The sequence below is a fragment of the Helicoverpa armigera genome, chromosome 13 (genome assembly GCF_030705265.1).
Source record: "Helicoverpa armigera isolate CAAS_96S chromosome 13, ASM3070526v1, whole genome shotgun sequence".
Lineage (NCBI taxonomy): Eukaryota > Metazoa > Arthropoda > Insecta > Lepidoptera > Noctuidae > Helicoverpa > Helicoverpa armigera.
This window is the reverse complement of record NC_087132.1, coordinates 1219944-1232326: the sequence shown is the minus strand read 5'-3', so window position 1 is coordinate 1232326 and position 12383 is coordinate 1219944. Positions and strand designations below refer to the sequence as shown.

General features: G+C 37.7%; 1 protein-coding gene across 6 annotated transcripts in view; it reads right to left on the bottom strand.

The window, feature by feature from the left end:
• Bru3 (bruno 3) overlaps positions 1-12383 on the bottom strand; it is a 559287-nt gene that overhangs the window by 480527 nt on the left and 66377 nt on the right. The window contains exon 1 of one of the 6 annotated variants that reach the window (XM_049840307.2): positions 1055-1294. The exons of the other annotated variants lie outside the window; for them this stretch is intronic. Within the exon in view, the coding sequence (XP_049696264.1) occupies positions 1055-1108 (54 nt within the window). The 5' untranslated portion in view covers positions 1109-1294. Of the gene's footprint in view, positions 1-1054; positions 1295-12383 lie in introns of those variants that run through there. 6 annotated transcript variants of the gene reach the window in all.

Below are 12383 nucleotides of genomic sequence, written 5' to 3'. Positions count from 1 at the left end.
TGTTGCACTGAGTAATTTTCATGTGTCATTATTTCCAGTTACGAGTGTTAGCAGCTGTCCTTCAAAATACAGTAATATTTTAAGATTACTATTTCACGGTAGAATAACAGGAACTGCGGTTTTACTCATCCTATGTATTATAAGCGCGAATGTTTATACGTACGGATACATGGACGTTTGTTCCTCTCCCACGAAAAAACTACTGAATTCAGTTTATTGAAACTTGACAGCAATAAAGCTTATATTTTAGAAAAATATATACGATAATTTTTATCCACGACCGGAAAGTAGATCCCCAAGAACTCGGGTAAAAGCGCGGGCGAATTTCGGTCTAGAAATATATCCTTATAAATGTTTAACTGATTCATTGCAATTATTATGGTTTGTGTCTAGCCGTGTTTAGCCTGATAATGTAAACTTACATGCAATTATTCAATAGATTATTGATATCATTAGCGAATTTTGAGTTCTAATTCGACCTCGATAAAATTAATGTTGAGAGCTACATATCACAAAAATAGTTATGACTACCCAAGACTAAGAATGTTTTGACTATCATTTTGTTTATGAATAATTAATTCTGCTGTTTATTTTATTTATAATATTTAAAATAATGGAGTCGAATTCCAGAGGTTGACAACCTAAATTCTTAACCTAAAGGTCACGTGACATTCATTCAAGGAGAGAAAATGAGTGACGTCGGGAAGAAATACAATACGAAAACATTCATCTTGTGCAATGCAGAAAAAATATAATTATTTATTTATCAGTAAGAATTAAGTGGTAAGTTAAAACCTGACAAGGGACTCACTATTTTGATATTTCTCCGAAGAAAGCTTTTGAAGTATAATTTTAAACATGTTAATGTTTACACTAATTTCTTTGAAAGCTTTTCCTTGTAAATATGATTTATAGCTTACACAAATATTATGTTTCAGAAAATTCCATTTTTTTTTTTTTGTATAAATATTATTTCCTTTGTACAGACTACCCAAAGTTGAAGACACAGATAGGGCCTTATTATAGGACAGTTTCCCTTTAATTCTAAACTCACCAATTCATCGTAGTAATTCGCAATATGCGAATATATCAGCGAGTCGTAATCCATTGTCGCCTCCACACTGACACTGTCACTTTAACGACAAACAAAACACTCAATGAATGAGCACAGCACCAAGTATTCACTGGTTTTTAAGTAAAGGCTTTTCTAATATAAGTGATGGAAGACTAACGTATGTTTTCCGTGCGTTCCGTCGATATAAGACGCATTGACCGCCTCAACTGACGTACAAACGCCTGTAAAGCTAAATTAAGACCAAATTTTAAACACAAATCTTTGATGTTGGAGCGTCTGTATAGAGCTGTTGTTACCACGTAGGTACGACTTGAGCTTCAGCGTATTGTTCGACTGCGATTGGATAATGAATTGGAGATAAAAATAAAATTGTGTTGTAAGAACGTGAGTTTATGTTTCTATCCTGATATACGGAAATGTTGTTTTTTATGATGTTGTGACGCTCGTTTTGAACAGTTGGTCGTGTTTACGTTTGGCATCGTAAAACATTTTTGTTTATTCAGTGCCAGAATGTGATTTGCTACGGGTTCCAATTTTAGGGTTTTTAATTAACTAGTACAACTAAAATTAAATACAAGATCGCAATATTTTACAAAACATATGTATATTATTAGTCATAGTTCATTCCCTCTACAAGAACTCTCAAAGAATTCTTAACTCACAAAACACACCAAAACGTTCAATTGTCACACTCAACCAGCTCTATTAAATCCCACTCGAAGAGGAAGCGAGTTATAGCGTGTGCCCGACTCATGAGTTACTTCAAACATGTTGGTCTGTTTTATAATTTGTACGGAAATTTTTATTCCGATCCGTATTGTTAGAACTCAAGTACTACCCGCTTTACCCGAGCTCCTAACGGCTTTATTATATTTTTAAATTTACGTAAGTACGGCGAAGTTGCACTGCGATTTATTCAGAAATAAAACGGAAATAGAAAATGTCTTTTTTGTAAAACAAACGGTTTGTTTTGATTTGAAATGTTTTGTTATGAATGAGGAAAGAGTTAATGGAATGAGTGATTGGTATTTTTATTTTTGATGTTTTTGAAGCGGTGATTCGTTTCTACGTGAGTTGTTGACTTGTATGTTTTTCTTAATGTACGGAGAGAATTTGTTGTTTGTGATTCTAGTTGACATTTAGATCAACGCATTCTTAACCTTACCGTTTAGTAATATTTTTACCAACCGATAAAATAAATATCAAAGCATACTTAGTGCGAATAGCTTTTATAAATTTCCCTTAAACCCTACCACAAACGAACCTGCCTACAATTTTATATACGAGTATGGTATTCAGTACTTTTTCTCGTTATCTGTAATTACCTGTCCAGATTTATGGTATGTTTCAGTACAAACGTAAACAGAGAGACTATGAAAAAACTGTGTAACGCAGAAACCGCGTGTGCAATAAAAATAAATAGCTTTAGTTCGCGTTGAATGCTGGTATTTTACAGATAACATCTAAACAACACAGTTTTGAATTTACGCTTCGAGTTATTTTTTTGCTGTTTTGTATCAAATATTTTGTGTTTTGATGTTGGAACTGATAGATAAACGTCAAAAGCATTATTAAAACGAATCAACTGTAGCTTTCTTTTATTTTAAAGGCTCTTTCACCTTTTCATTGCTGTTTTTTTGGGACTTTTAAGTGTGCTTATTTCTTACAATGGATAACCCAAAAAAAAACTAGAGAAAGACGATAAACAGCTACTAACTTATTGGAAACGAAGTGGTCGGAATGTCTCTATTTGAATAGGGAGTCCTAATTACCTAAATTAACAGTTTAAGATTTAAGAAAGGTTGGCTTATCATTCGCCACCATCTTATCTCATCCTAACATGAGCTTTACCCAGTAACATCAACGTTAGTCTACATCTTATATACTGGTGACAGCAGTGACCTGACTGGCAGATGTCAGGATTCAGGATGTCGTCTGAAGCCAGTCAGCCGCGTTTGTAACAGCTGCCCGTGTTAGCCAAGCGAGGGATTTTGGAAGCTGTTATAATTAGTGCTGGTAGCTAACTTGAATCTTGCATTAATATAGTACGTAGTTAGGAATTCAGATTGCAATTATATAATTTCCTTTTTGATCAATGTTTGTAATTCAAATTCAAATTCAAATTTATTTATTTTGCGAATATGGGTACATACATGTAGATCTTATTTTATTTTACAAAAGGAGCGTTGACCATATCCTACCAATATAAGGCTTGCAAAATTAAACTATTAAACAAAACAAAAAACAGAAAAAAAGGGAAATCATATAGTTCTAATTATTATTCTAATTCTATAATTTATGTTCTAAAAATTCTCTTACACTATAATACGCCTTTGACAATCTTTCTTTCTTTCTTTTCTTTATTCTTTATTGCACACATAAATACAGAGAGACACACTGAATACAGAGAGATAATGTACAATGGCGAGCTTAACCCAGTGTTGGGTTCTCTTCCAGCCAACCTTAGAGTGAAAGAGTGATTAGTGACAATAACAATGTTTTAACTTTCCTCTTAAACATTCAGGACAAAGTCATATTACTTTATCATTTGAAAGTGCCTCGTCATATATCACACATTTTTTTAAAGTAAGTGTGTAAAATTGTCTGCGAGAAAATAAAGCCGAATTCAATAATATAGTAAACATTCTCCTAAGTCTGACAAATACCATACTGAAAACCGCATCAAAATCGGTTCAGCTAAAAGTGAGATAATTACGTACAATCATACATTCATGGATGCAAAAAAAAGCTTTTTTTAACCGACTTCAAAATGCATTTAGCAATCACAGATATGAACTTCTTTCTCACCCTTAAAAAGATTAGGCCATCTACACACTTAACTACACACCCCTATGCAACAAGCAAGACATTCGCAATATAAAACGTCCCGCTAAGCCGCCGGTACATACCGCACGAAGCAATTTATTGCGCCGTGATCACTGTATGCGGTCTGGCAACGCATCGCACGCGGCGGCTTAGGAAATGGTGGATGTGCGATTTTATAATCGCTGCGTTTAATTGCGAGCGTGTAATGCTCTTCATAGGATGCGGTTTGGTTAAGCGTTTGAGGAAGGTTGTGGATGGAAAATATTTTGGTATTTTGATTTCTAGTCGCAATTAAAAGTTATTGGTGTTAAAGTACCTACATAGTTAATGTCGAAAGTATAAAGCACGAAAGTATTAAATAAATTGTATCTGGGATAAAATAAAGACCACAAAATGTTTCGAAAAATATTTTGTAACGCAATTTATGTGTTTTTGGAGGCTTAAATAAACTTTTGCTAAAGAAGTTTAATCGTATCTAAAGTTTATCTCCAGTTATATTTAGATTACAAAAAAAACTATAAGTTAATTCTCAAATAACCAAAACTTAGAGAGAATTTAAAAGCTTAAAAAATATATTTCCAAGATAGTGCGAAGATCCCATAGCTTGTAAACTCGGATGCTATCTATTAAACACGCGTGAATCCAACGCGACACATCCGTCGCGTGGCCATTACACTTAGAGCATTCTACCAACTGGAGCAGCCGGGAGTATAAATCTCTAGGCGAAAAAATTTGTTCACTTACTCGGCGTGAGCGCGGTAACAAATAGATATGTACCTTAATTTTCGATGATAATCGTTACTTAGGCAAACACCATCATTGTCTACGAAGCATCCTGGATAGATGATTGTGACAGTGTTTGTTAAAATTTGTGGGGTTGAAAATGCCCCAAGCCTTTTCTTTTTGTGGTTAAATATGCCAATAGCTGCACGAAATTTTGACAGCTGTTTTGTAAAACACAAAGGCATAAACTTGACGCACACATATAAATGGATGAATTCGGCTCCGGACATTTACCTTTGACATAGGGGAGATCACGGCAAAAGGCGTCTCCAGTTGGTTTCATGCTCTAAGCCATTTCACTACAAGTATTTATTCACTCATTAAGGAAATGTTACGTGACGATATTGTAACTGTTCCACGACAACCCCAGGCTGTAAAAATTTTCGTTTTTCCTAAATTATAACTACAATCGGCTTCCCTGAGGGGGAAGGGGTTGCGCCCCTCCTGTTCCGCGCAACCCTGTAGAGCTCGTCTCCTTACTGGTCACTCTTCCACCGATATTGTATGTGGAAATGTATCAGTGCTATCCCGACTTGTACAAGCTAGGGGATAGGACTGGAAAGGAAGACAATGAAAGAGAGCAGCGTACAAACACTGGGTAGTGACAAGGTATGTTTGTAAAGCAAATAGTGCTAATGGAGGATTAAGGAATGGAAAGGACCTACATTATGTATCAATCACACATAGGAGTACAACGCCGTTTCTGATAATCCAGTTGAAATATAAGTAATTCTTAATGGAAGGACATTTCCAATAAGACAGTATATAAAATAAGTATGGTACTGTAATATCGCCTCTTGTGAATCTATTAATCAAACATCCGTAACTCACAAAATGTCTTGCATGTGCTCCTGAAGGACGCGAGGTCAACATTCCAGGATTCCCTAGCCATCCCAAGTCGTGACGCTGCGGCTTTCGTGCTTTCACTACCGAGCGACCGTCCTTGTCTGACAACGGCGTGGCCTACGGCTCGCATAACGTCTGCTCCGTGATATTTGAGTCACGGTCCCTAGCAGTCTATAGGACTGGATATCGTGACGCTACGGCGCGGCTTGCCGGCACGAGTCGTCTTCATCATACTCCCGTCGAGTCATGGTCCCTAATAGTATTGGTATGATATAGTGAGCCCCCCATCACTGGATGTGCACATCGCGTTCAACAAGTACAACTGCAAGGCATATGCTCGTGACGATCAGTCCGAGAAGTCAAAGATAAAGATACGCCTAGGCGTAATTTGATATAGTTTCGTTGGCGTTGTTGTACTTATTCGAGGCATGAGTGATAGAGGCATATACTTCGGTAAATCCGAGATGACAATTGTGAGTGTAGGCCGAAGCCCAGTACATTGTACCATTATTTAATGTTAAAGCTGTTGAGTGTGTGAGGGCAGATTGGAACATAGAATGCAAGGTATATAATTGATTCGATCAGCTCGATCACATCGTAGTAGAAGTACGCCTAAGCGTCGGTAAGTATTATACCTGCATTGAGAAGGTTATCATAGATACAATGGGTTATAATATCAGCCTGAGGTAACATTCATAAACACTCACCCGCACTATCAGCAACACTCACCCAGTCATGCACCACCACTTACTCTTAGATTCACTCGGCTTGCATGACTCACTATTACTTCACAACCTAGCTCTAGCCTCCATGAGGCGTCTCTAATTTCGGTCAGAGTACTAGCCTACTGCGCGACCTAGGACTAACTGTCTCTGCTTCAGTTCCCTGAAAACCCTTGTGGCCTGCTATCCCTTCCTACATCCTCGCAAGTCCCACCTTCAGCGCTGACTCCACCCTATTCTTAAGGTCCTGTTTCGCGTATTCGTCTATTTGTTATAAGATAGATTTATTAGTCTTTTTGTACATATTCTCAATTGTTCTAAGTATCGCTGTCGGGGTCCGTTTGGGATTTGGCACATGTGCACTTCTATTCAATATTGGGTCCTTTGTCTCAAGGTCCTAATTGCCTTAACGGTTGGCAACGGCTTGTAAGTCCTGCTTAGCAGATGTTTGATTGCTTTGCTGTGAGAAAGACCCTTAAAATATTTTGTTAAGTATTTATTGCACTCCACGTCAGCCGTCAAATATCCCCATCCATAAAATAGAAAGTTAATGTGTTCTTAAGAGGCCCGTCATCGTGGCGCCTTGTAAAATAAATTAATATTATTTGATAATATTTAGGGCTAGGTGACGACAGTCACATTCCCCCCTCTGAAAATCAGACGCGTGACGCAGTACAGCGTATGAGATTTCACAATAGGCCGGAGAGCTCCTAGCATCAGTAAGTTAAAACATAAGGCAGACAGGTATCTTTCTAACGGAATATCTCCACCAATAAGATCCTTACTAGACGAAACAACGTTTTGATGAAATCACTTTGGTTCCGGCCTAGTAGAAAAACCCGCGCATGCTTATAAGTTGATTATACATACCAGAGTTTCTTCTACTAGAGTATTTCATTATGGAGTCGCGTTACCTCCCCTTATCAACTCAGCCTACTACAGCTGCTGAACTTAGGCCTCTCCATCGCCGCGAATCAAATCGTGTTATGTCGGTAACTATCGCAGCATTTTTACCCTGGAATAGTTCGCACACTAATTAGAATTTGATTCTAACTGGAAGTTAATCCAAATATTGCCATACAATTCATTTATAAGAATGGAAAAGTTCGTTCCAACTGGGTGTACCCCCCTCCGATTCTAAGAGGATAGAGCAGGTTGTAAATCAGCCAATAAGACAGAACATTGAACTAGCATTAATTTAGTGCACATTTTTTTTTCAACCGATTTAAATGCAAATGCCAATATACATATTTATGTGAGTAAAAGATACACTGTGCTATACACACAGTTGTGATAGCTCACGTGCACATAGATCCAATTTCCACTTGCTGGAATATGATTTAGTAGGATCGATTAACTTAAATAATTTCAAAACTTAGCTTCGCAACTGCATCCACACTAGGGCTGCTAGTACGTAGGTACATCAGCCGACGTACGCGCACGACGATTTTGATGAAACTTTGAACCCAAGCGACGCAGAAAAATGATGTCGAAACTGTGTAGGCTCGTACATGAAGTCTGTTAGTGTCCTGGAATTTAAAACAAAAAAACCAGCCAAGTATCTATTTACTGAAGACAGAGACTTTACAAATATCCACACACTATATTGTTTCCTATGTGTGAAGAAATTTCAAAGATGAATATTTAAATCACACGTAAATACAACCTAGAGGAAGTTGTCGGTTCGTCAGTAAAACTAAAAGTAATTATAATTATATTTTTATGAATTCGTGTAAAAATATAGATTAGTGTATTAACCACACAGACCGAAGCAAAGTGCTAAGGTTGTGACAAAATGATATCGCAATGATTTATCAATGCGGTTCTGCCTTCCAGATGTGTATTTTATAAGCGCATGCCCCTAGTCCACGGCAAAGTTGTGGGTGTGTAACTGTATTATTACCTACTCCAGTGTTATTTCTAGAAGGCCTTCTCCGCAATGTAATCGGGAAAATATACGTCGTTATATACTTATATAGAAGCGGGGTTTACAGCCATGACGTTTATTTTCTTCAAAGTACGCTCAGTATTCTTACACTAATTCTATCCTTACGCTTATGCAAATACGCTTATTGCCATTATACAGTTTTACGCTTATAGCAAAATTTCAGAACCAACATCCTACCTCTAGCCATCTGCCCATTTCTTCTATCTTAGTATTTCACATATTCATTTCTTTCATACTAAAAACCACATACATAAATACCTCTAGGCTGCACACTTTTGTTAGGGACTCGAACCCATACCTGTATTTCCAACTGTATTAATCCATCCATAAGGATATGCAGTTCACGCCCTTGGTAATATATGGGAATCGAACCCATTACCGTAAATCATAACCGTAGTTAACTCTTAATTCTTGCATCATCTTTCACCTCTAGCCAGAGTCTAGGTCTTCGTTAGGGAATCGAACCCATAACTAAAATTCATCGTTATTATGACTCGTTTTATACAACACTTCTGTTAGGGAGTCGAACCCGTAACCGTAATCATCGCCATATGAAATCATCACAGATCATCACATTGTACAAAAAATCACAGGGAATCGAACCCAATGCTGTTTTATTGCCGTAATGCCTCGTCTAGGACCATAAGTATGAAATCAAATCTACGTTGTGTTTTTGTGTAGTAACCGATTTGATGAAATTTAGTTCTTTTATTCTCGTTGCACTGAAGTAAATCAGTACATTTAATGACGAGAATCCTGGTCACGCAGCGCCAAATGTAACTGTTCCACGACAACCCCAGGCTGTAAAAATTTTCGTTTTTCCTAAATTATAACTACAATCGGCTTCCCTGAGGGGGAAGGGGTTGCGCCCCTCCTGTTCCGCGCAACCCTGTAGAGCTCGTCTCCTTACTGGTCACTCTTCCACCGATATTGTATGTGGAAATGTATCAGTGCTATCCCGACTTGTACAAGCTAGGGGATAGGACTGGAAAGGAAGACAATGAAAGAGAGCAGCGTACAAACACTGGGTAGTGACAAGGTATGTTTGTAAAGCAAATAGTGCTAATGGAGGATTAAGGAATGGAAAGGACCTACATTATGTATCAATCACACATAGGAGTACAACGCCGTTTCTGATAATCCAGTTGAAATATAAGTAATTCTTAATGGAAGGACATTTCCAATAAGACAGTATATAAAATAAGTATGGTACTGTAATATCGCCTCTTGTGAATCTATTAATCAAACATCCGTAACTCACAAAATGTCTTGCATGTGCTCCTGAAGGACGCGAGGTCAACATTCCAGGATTCCCTAGCCATCCCAAGTCGTGACGCTGCGGCTTTCGTGCTTTCACTACCGAGCGACCGTCCTTGTCTGACAACGGCGTGGCCTACGGCTCGCATAACGTCTGCTCCGTGATATTTGAGTCACGGTCCCTAGCAGTCTATAGGACTGGATATCGTGACGCTACGGCGCGGCTTGCCGGCACGAGTCGTCTTCATCATACTCCCGTCGAGTCATGGTCCCTAATAGTATTGGTATGATATAGTGAGCCCCCCATCACTGGATGTGCACATCGCGTTCAACAAGTACAACTGCAAGGCATATGCTCGTGACGATCAGTCCGAGAAGTCAAAGATAAAGATACGCCTAGGCGTAATTTGATATAGTTTCGTTGGCGTTGTTGTACTTATTCGAGGCATGAGTGATAGAGGCATATACTTCGGTAAATCCGAGATGACAATTGTGAGTGTAGGCCGAAGCCCAGTACATTGTACCATTATTTAATGTTAAAGCTGTTGAGTGTGTGAGGGCAGATTGGAACATAGAATGCAAGGTATATAATTGATTCGATCAGCTCGATCACATCGTAGTAGAAGTACGCCTAAGCGTCGGTAAGTATTATACCTGCATTGAGAAGGTTATCATAGATACAATGGGTTATAATATCAGCCTGAGGTAACATTCATAAACACTCACCCGCACTATCAGCAACACTCACCCAGTCATGCACCACCACTTACTCTTAGATTCACTCGGCTTGCATGACTCACTATTACTTCACAACCTAGCTCTAGCCTCCATGAGGCGTCTCCTAATTTCGGTCAGAGTACTAGCCTACTGCGCGACCTAGGACTAACTGTCTCTGCTTCAGTTCCCTGAAAACCCTTGTGGCCTGCTATCCCTTCCTACATCCTCGCAAGTCCCACCTTCAGCGCTGACTCCACCCTATTCTTAAGGTCCTGTTTCGCGTATTCGTCTATTTGTTATAAGATAGATTTATTAGTCTTTTTGTACATATTCTCAATTGTTCTAAGTATCGCTGTCGGGGTCCGTTTGGGATTTGGCACATGTGCACTTCTATTCAATATTGGGTCCTTTGTCTCAAGGTCCTAATTGCCTTAACGGTTGGCAACGGCTTGTAAGTCCTGCTTAGCAGATGTTTGATTGCTTTGCTGTGAGAAAGACCCTTAAAATATTTTGTTAAGTATTTATTGCACTCCACGTCAGCCGTCAAATATCCCCATCCATAAAATAGAAAGTTAATGTGTTCTTAAGAGGCCCGTCATCGTGGCGCCTTGTAAAATAAATTAATATTATTTGATAATATTTAGGGCTAGGTGACGACAGTCACAATATCTTGTGCTTTAACCGTTTAATTTTACTACGACTGCTATTTGGTGTATCCGTTTTGGAGTTTGTAGTGAATGACGGAGTTGTTTTGGTAGTTTTGCTAATCATTTTATGTGGTAACCAGCTGCTGCCCAAGATTTGTCTACGGGTGCGATATACAACTGCTAAAATACTATACTTACATCGCTATATGAGTATTCTTTCACATTACAGTATAATGAATATGCAAGCGACTGAGAAGCTGGTACCTATTATGTGATGACAATATTTTAGGGTATTTAAGTTGAAGTTTTGAATGTATTCAAATAATGCTACTTATGTTTAGGAGGCCTGAAGTTTATAGTAGTTTCTTAATTGTAAATTAATTTGATACCTGTTCAAATGGCTTAAATCAATATGACTGCTTTTAATACCGCCTTCACAGATTCCTAAATCCGCACACACGCATGACCTGTTGCCGTTACAACTGGATCCATTCCAGTGTTTAAGTGAAATATAGTCAAATAAAACCATTGTAGTTATCATTTACATTTTTCAATTCACAGCCACTCGGTGCCAAGTGTGCGTGGCAACGGGATTGTGTTCTTAAAGCGGTTTTTAAACAACAAATATTACGTGTTTGTGTGTTGTTGTGGTGAGTAGGAGTTCCGATTTGTGGGGGACTTTGTTTTTGATTTAAGGATTTTTGGGGAAATGGTTTTTGACATTTTGAATTAATACGATTAAAAAAATATCGCAGAATCTACATATTCATTAAAAGTGTTTATCTAAGCATTGCATTCCAGTTCTTTACAAGCTGAAGTATTTGTAAAATTCCGAGGACTTCATAAAGTTTCGAATGTCTCAACCACCATCCCAGATAAAATTGAATAGTTCTAGAAAATCTAAAGCAGTACACACAAAAGTATCGTTCACAAGTTAGTGGTACAAATCGCGTGAGAAGAATCACTGAAAACTTCATACCTATTACAAGGATTGAATTCAACAACATTTTTAAACAGCAGTAATTCATACAGCCTTTGCGGTGTGAAAATTGTTGCCTTTTTTATTCCTCGGTTTACGAGTGAAGTAAGCACGAATATTAAGGCTTTGTAAGTGAAAATTTTATTGTTAGCTCGTGTCGTTATTTCGAGGAATTCTGTGATGGCCATTTGTGGTTTTTATGCTGTGTTGTGTAAAGGATGGGGGAACGAAATAATCAAGAAGCTCGCTTTAATAAATTTCTAAGAATTAGATGAAATGAATAAGATATAAATAAGACTCTTCGCATCAAACTAAAATAAGTATCACGTGTGTTTTTATTTCAAAATATTTTTTTTAACACAATTTTACTATTACTAATTAGGGGATCATGAGTTTAAAATTGTTTTTTTTACTAACAAAGTTTTACCAACACACTAGATATTATCATATTATTTATGTAAATACGTGTGTATTTTATTTTTCTTTGAACAAATCATGCCACATGATCAAATGAGCCGCATTCCTTTGAATTCAATTTCGATGACGAACGGTGTTGAATGAATACAAAAGAAATGTTTCATGA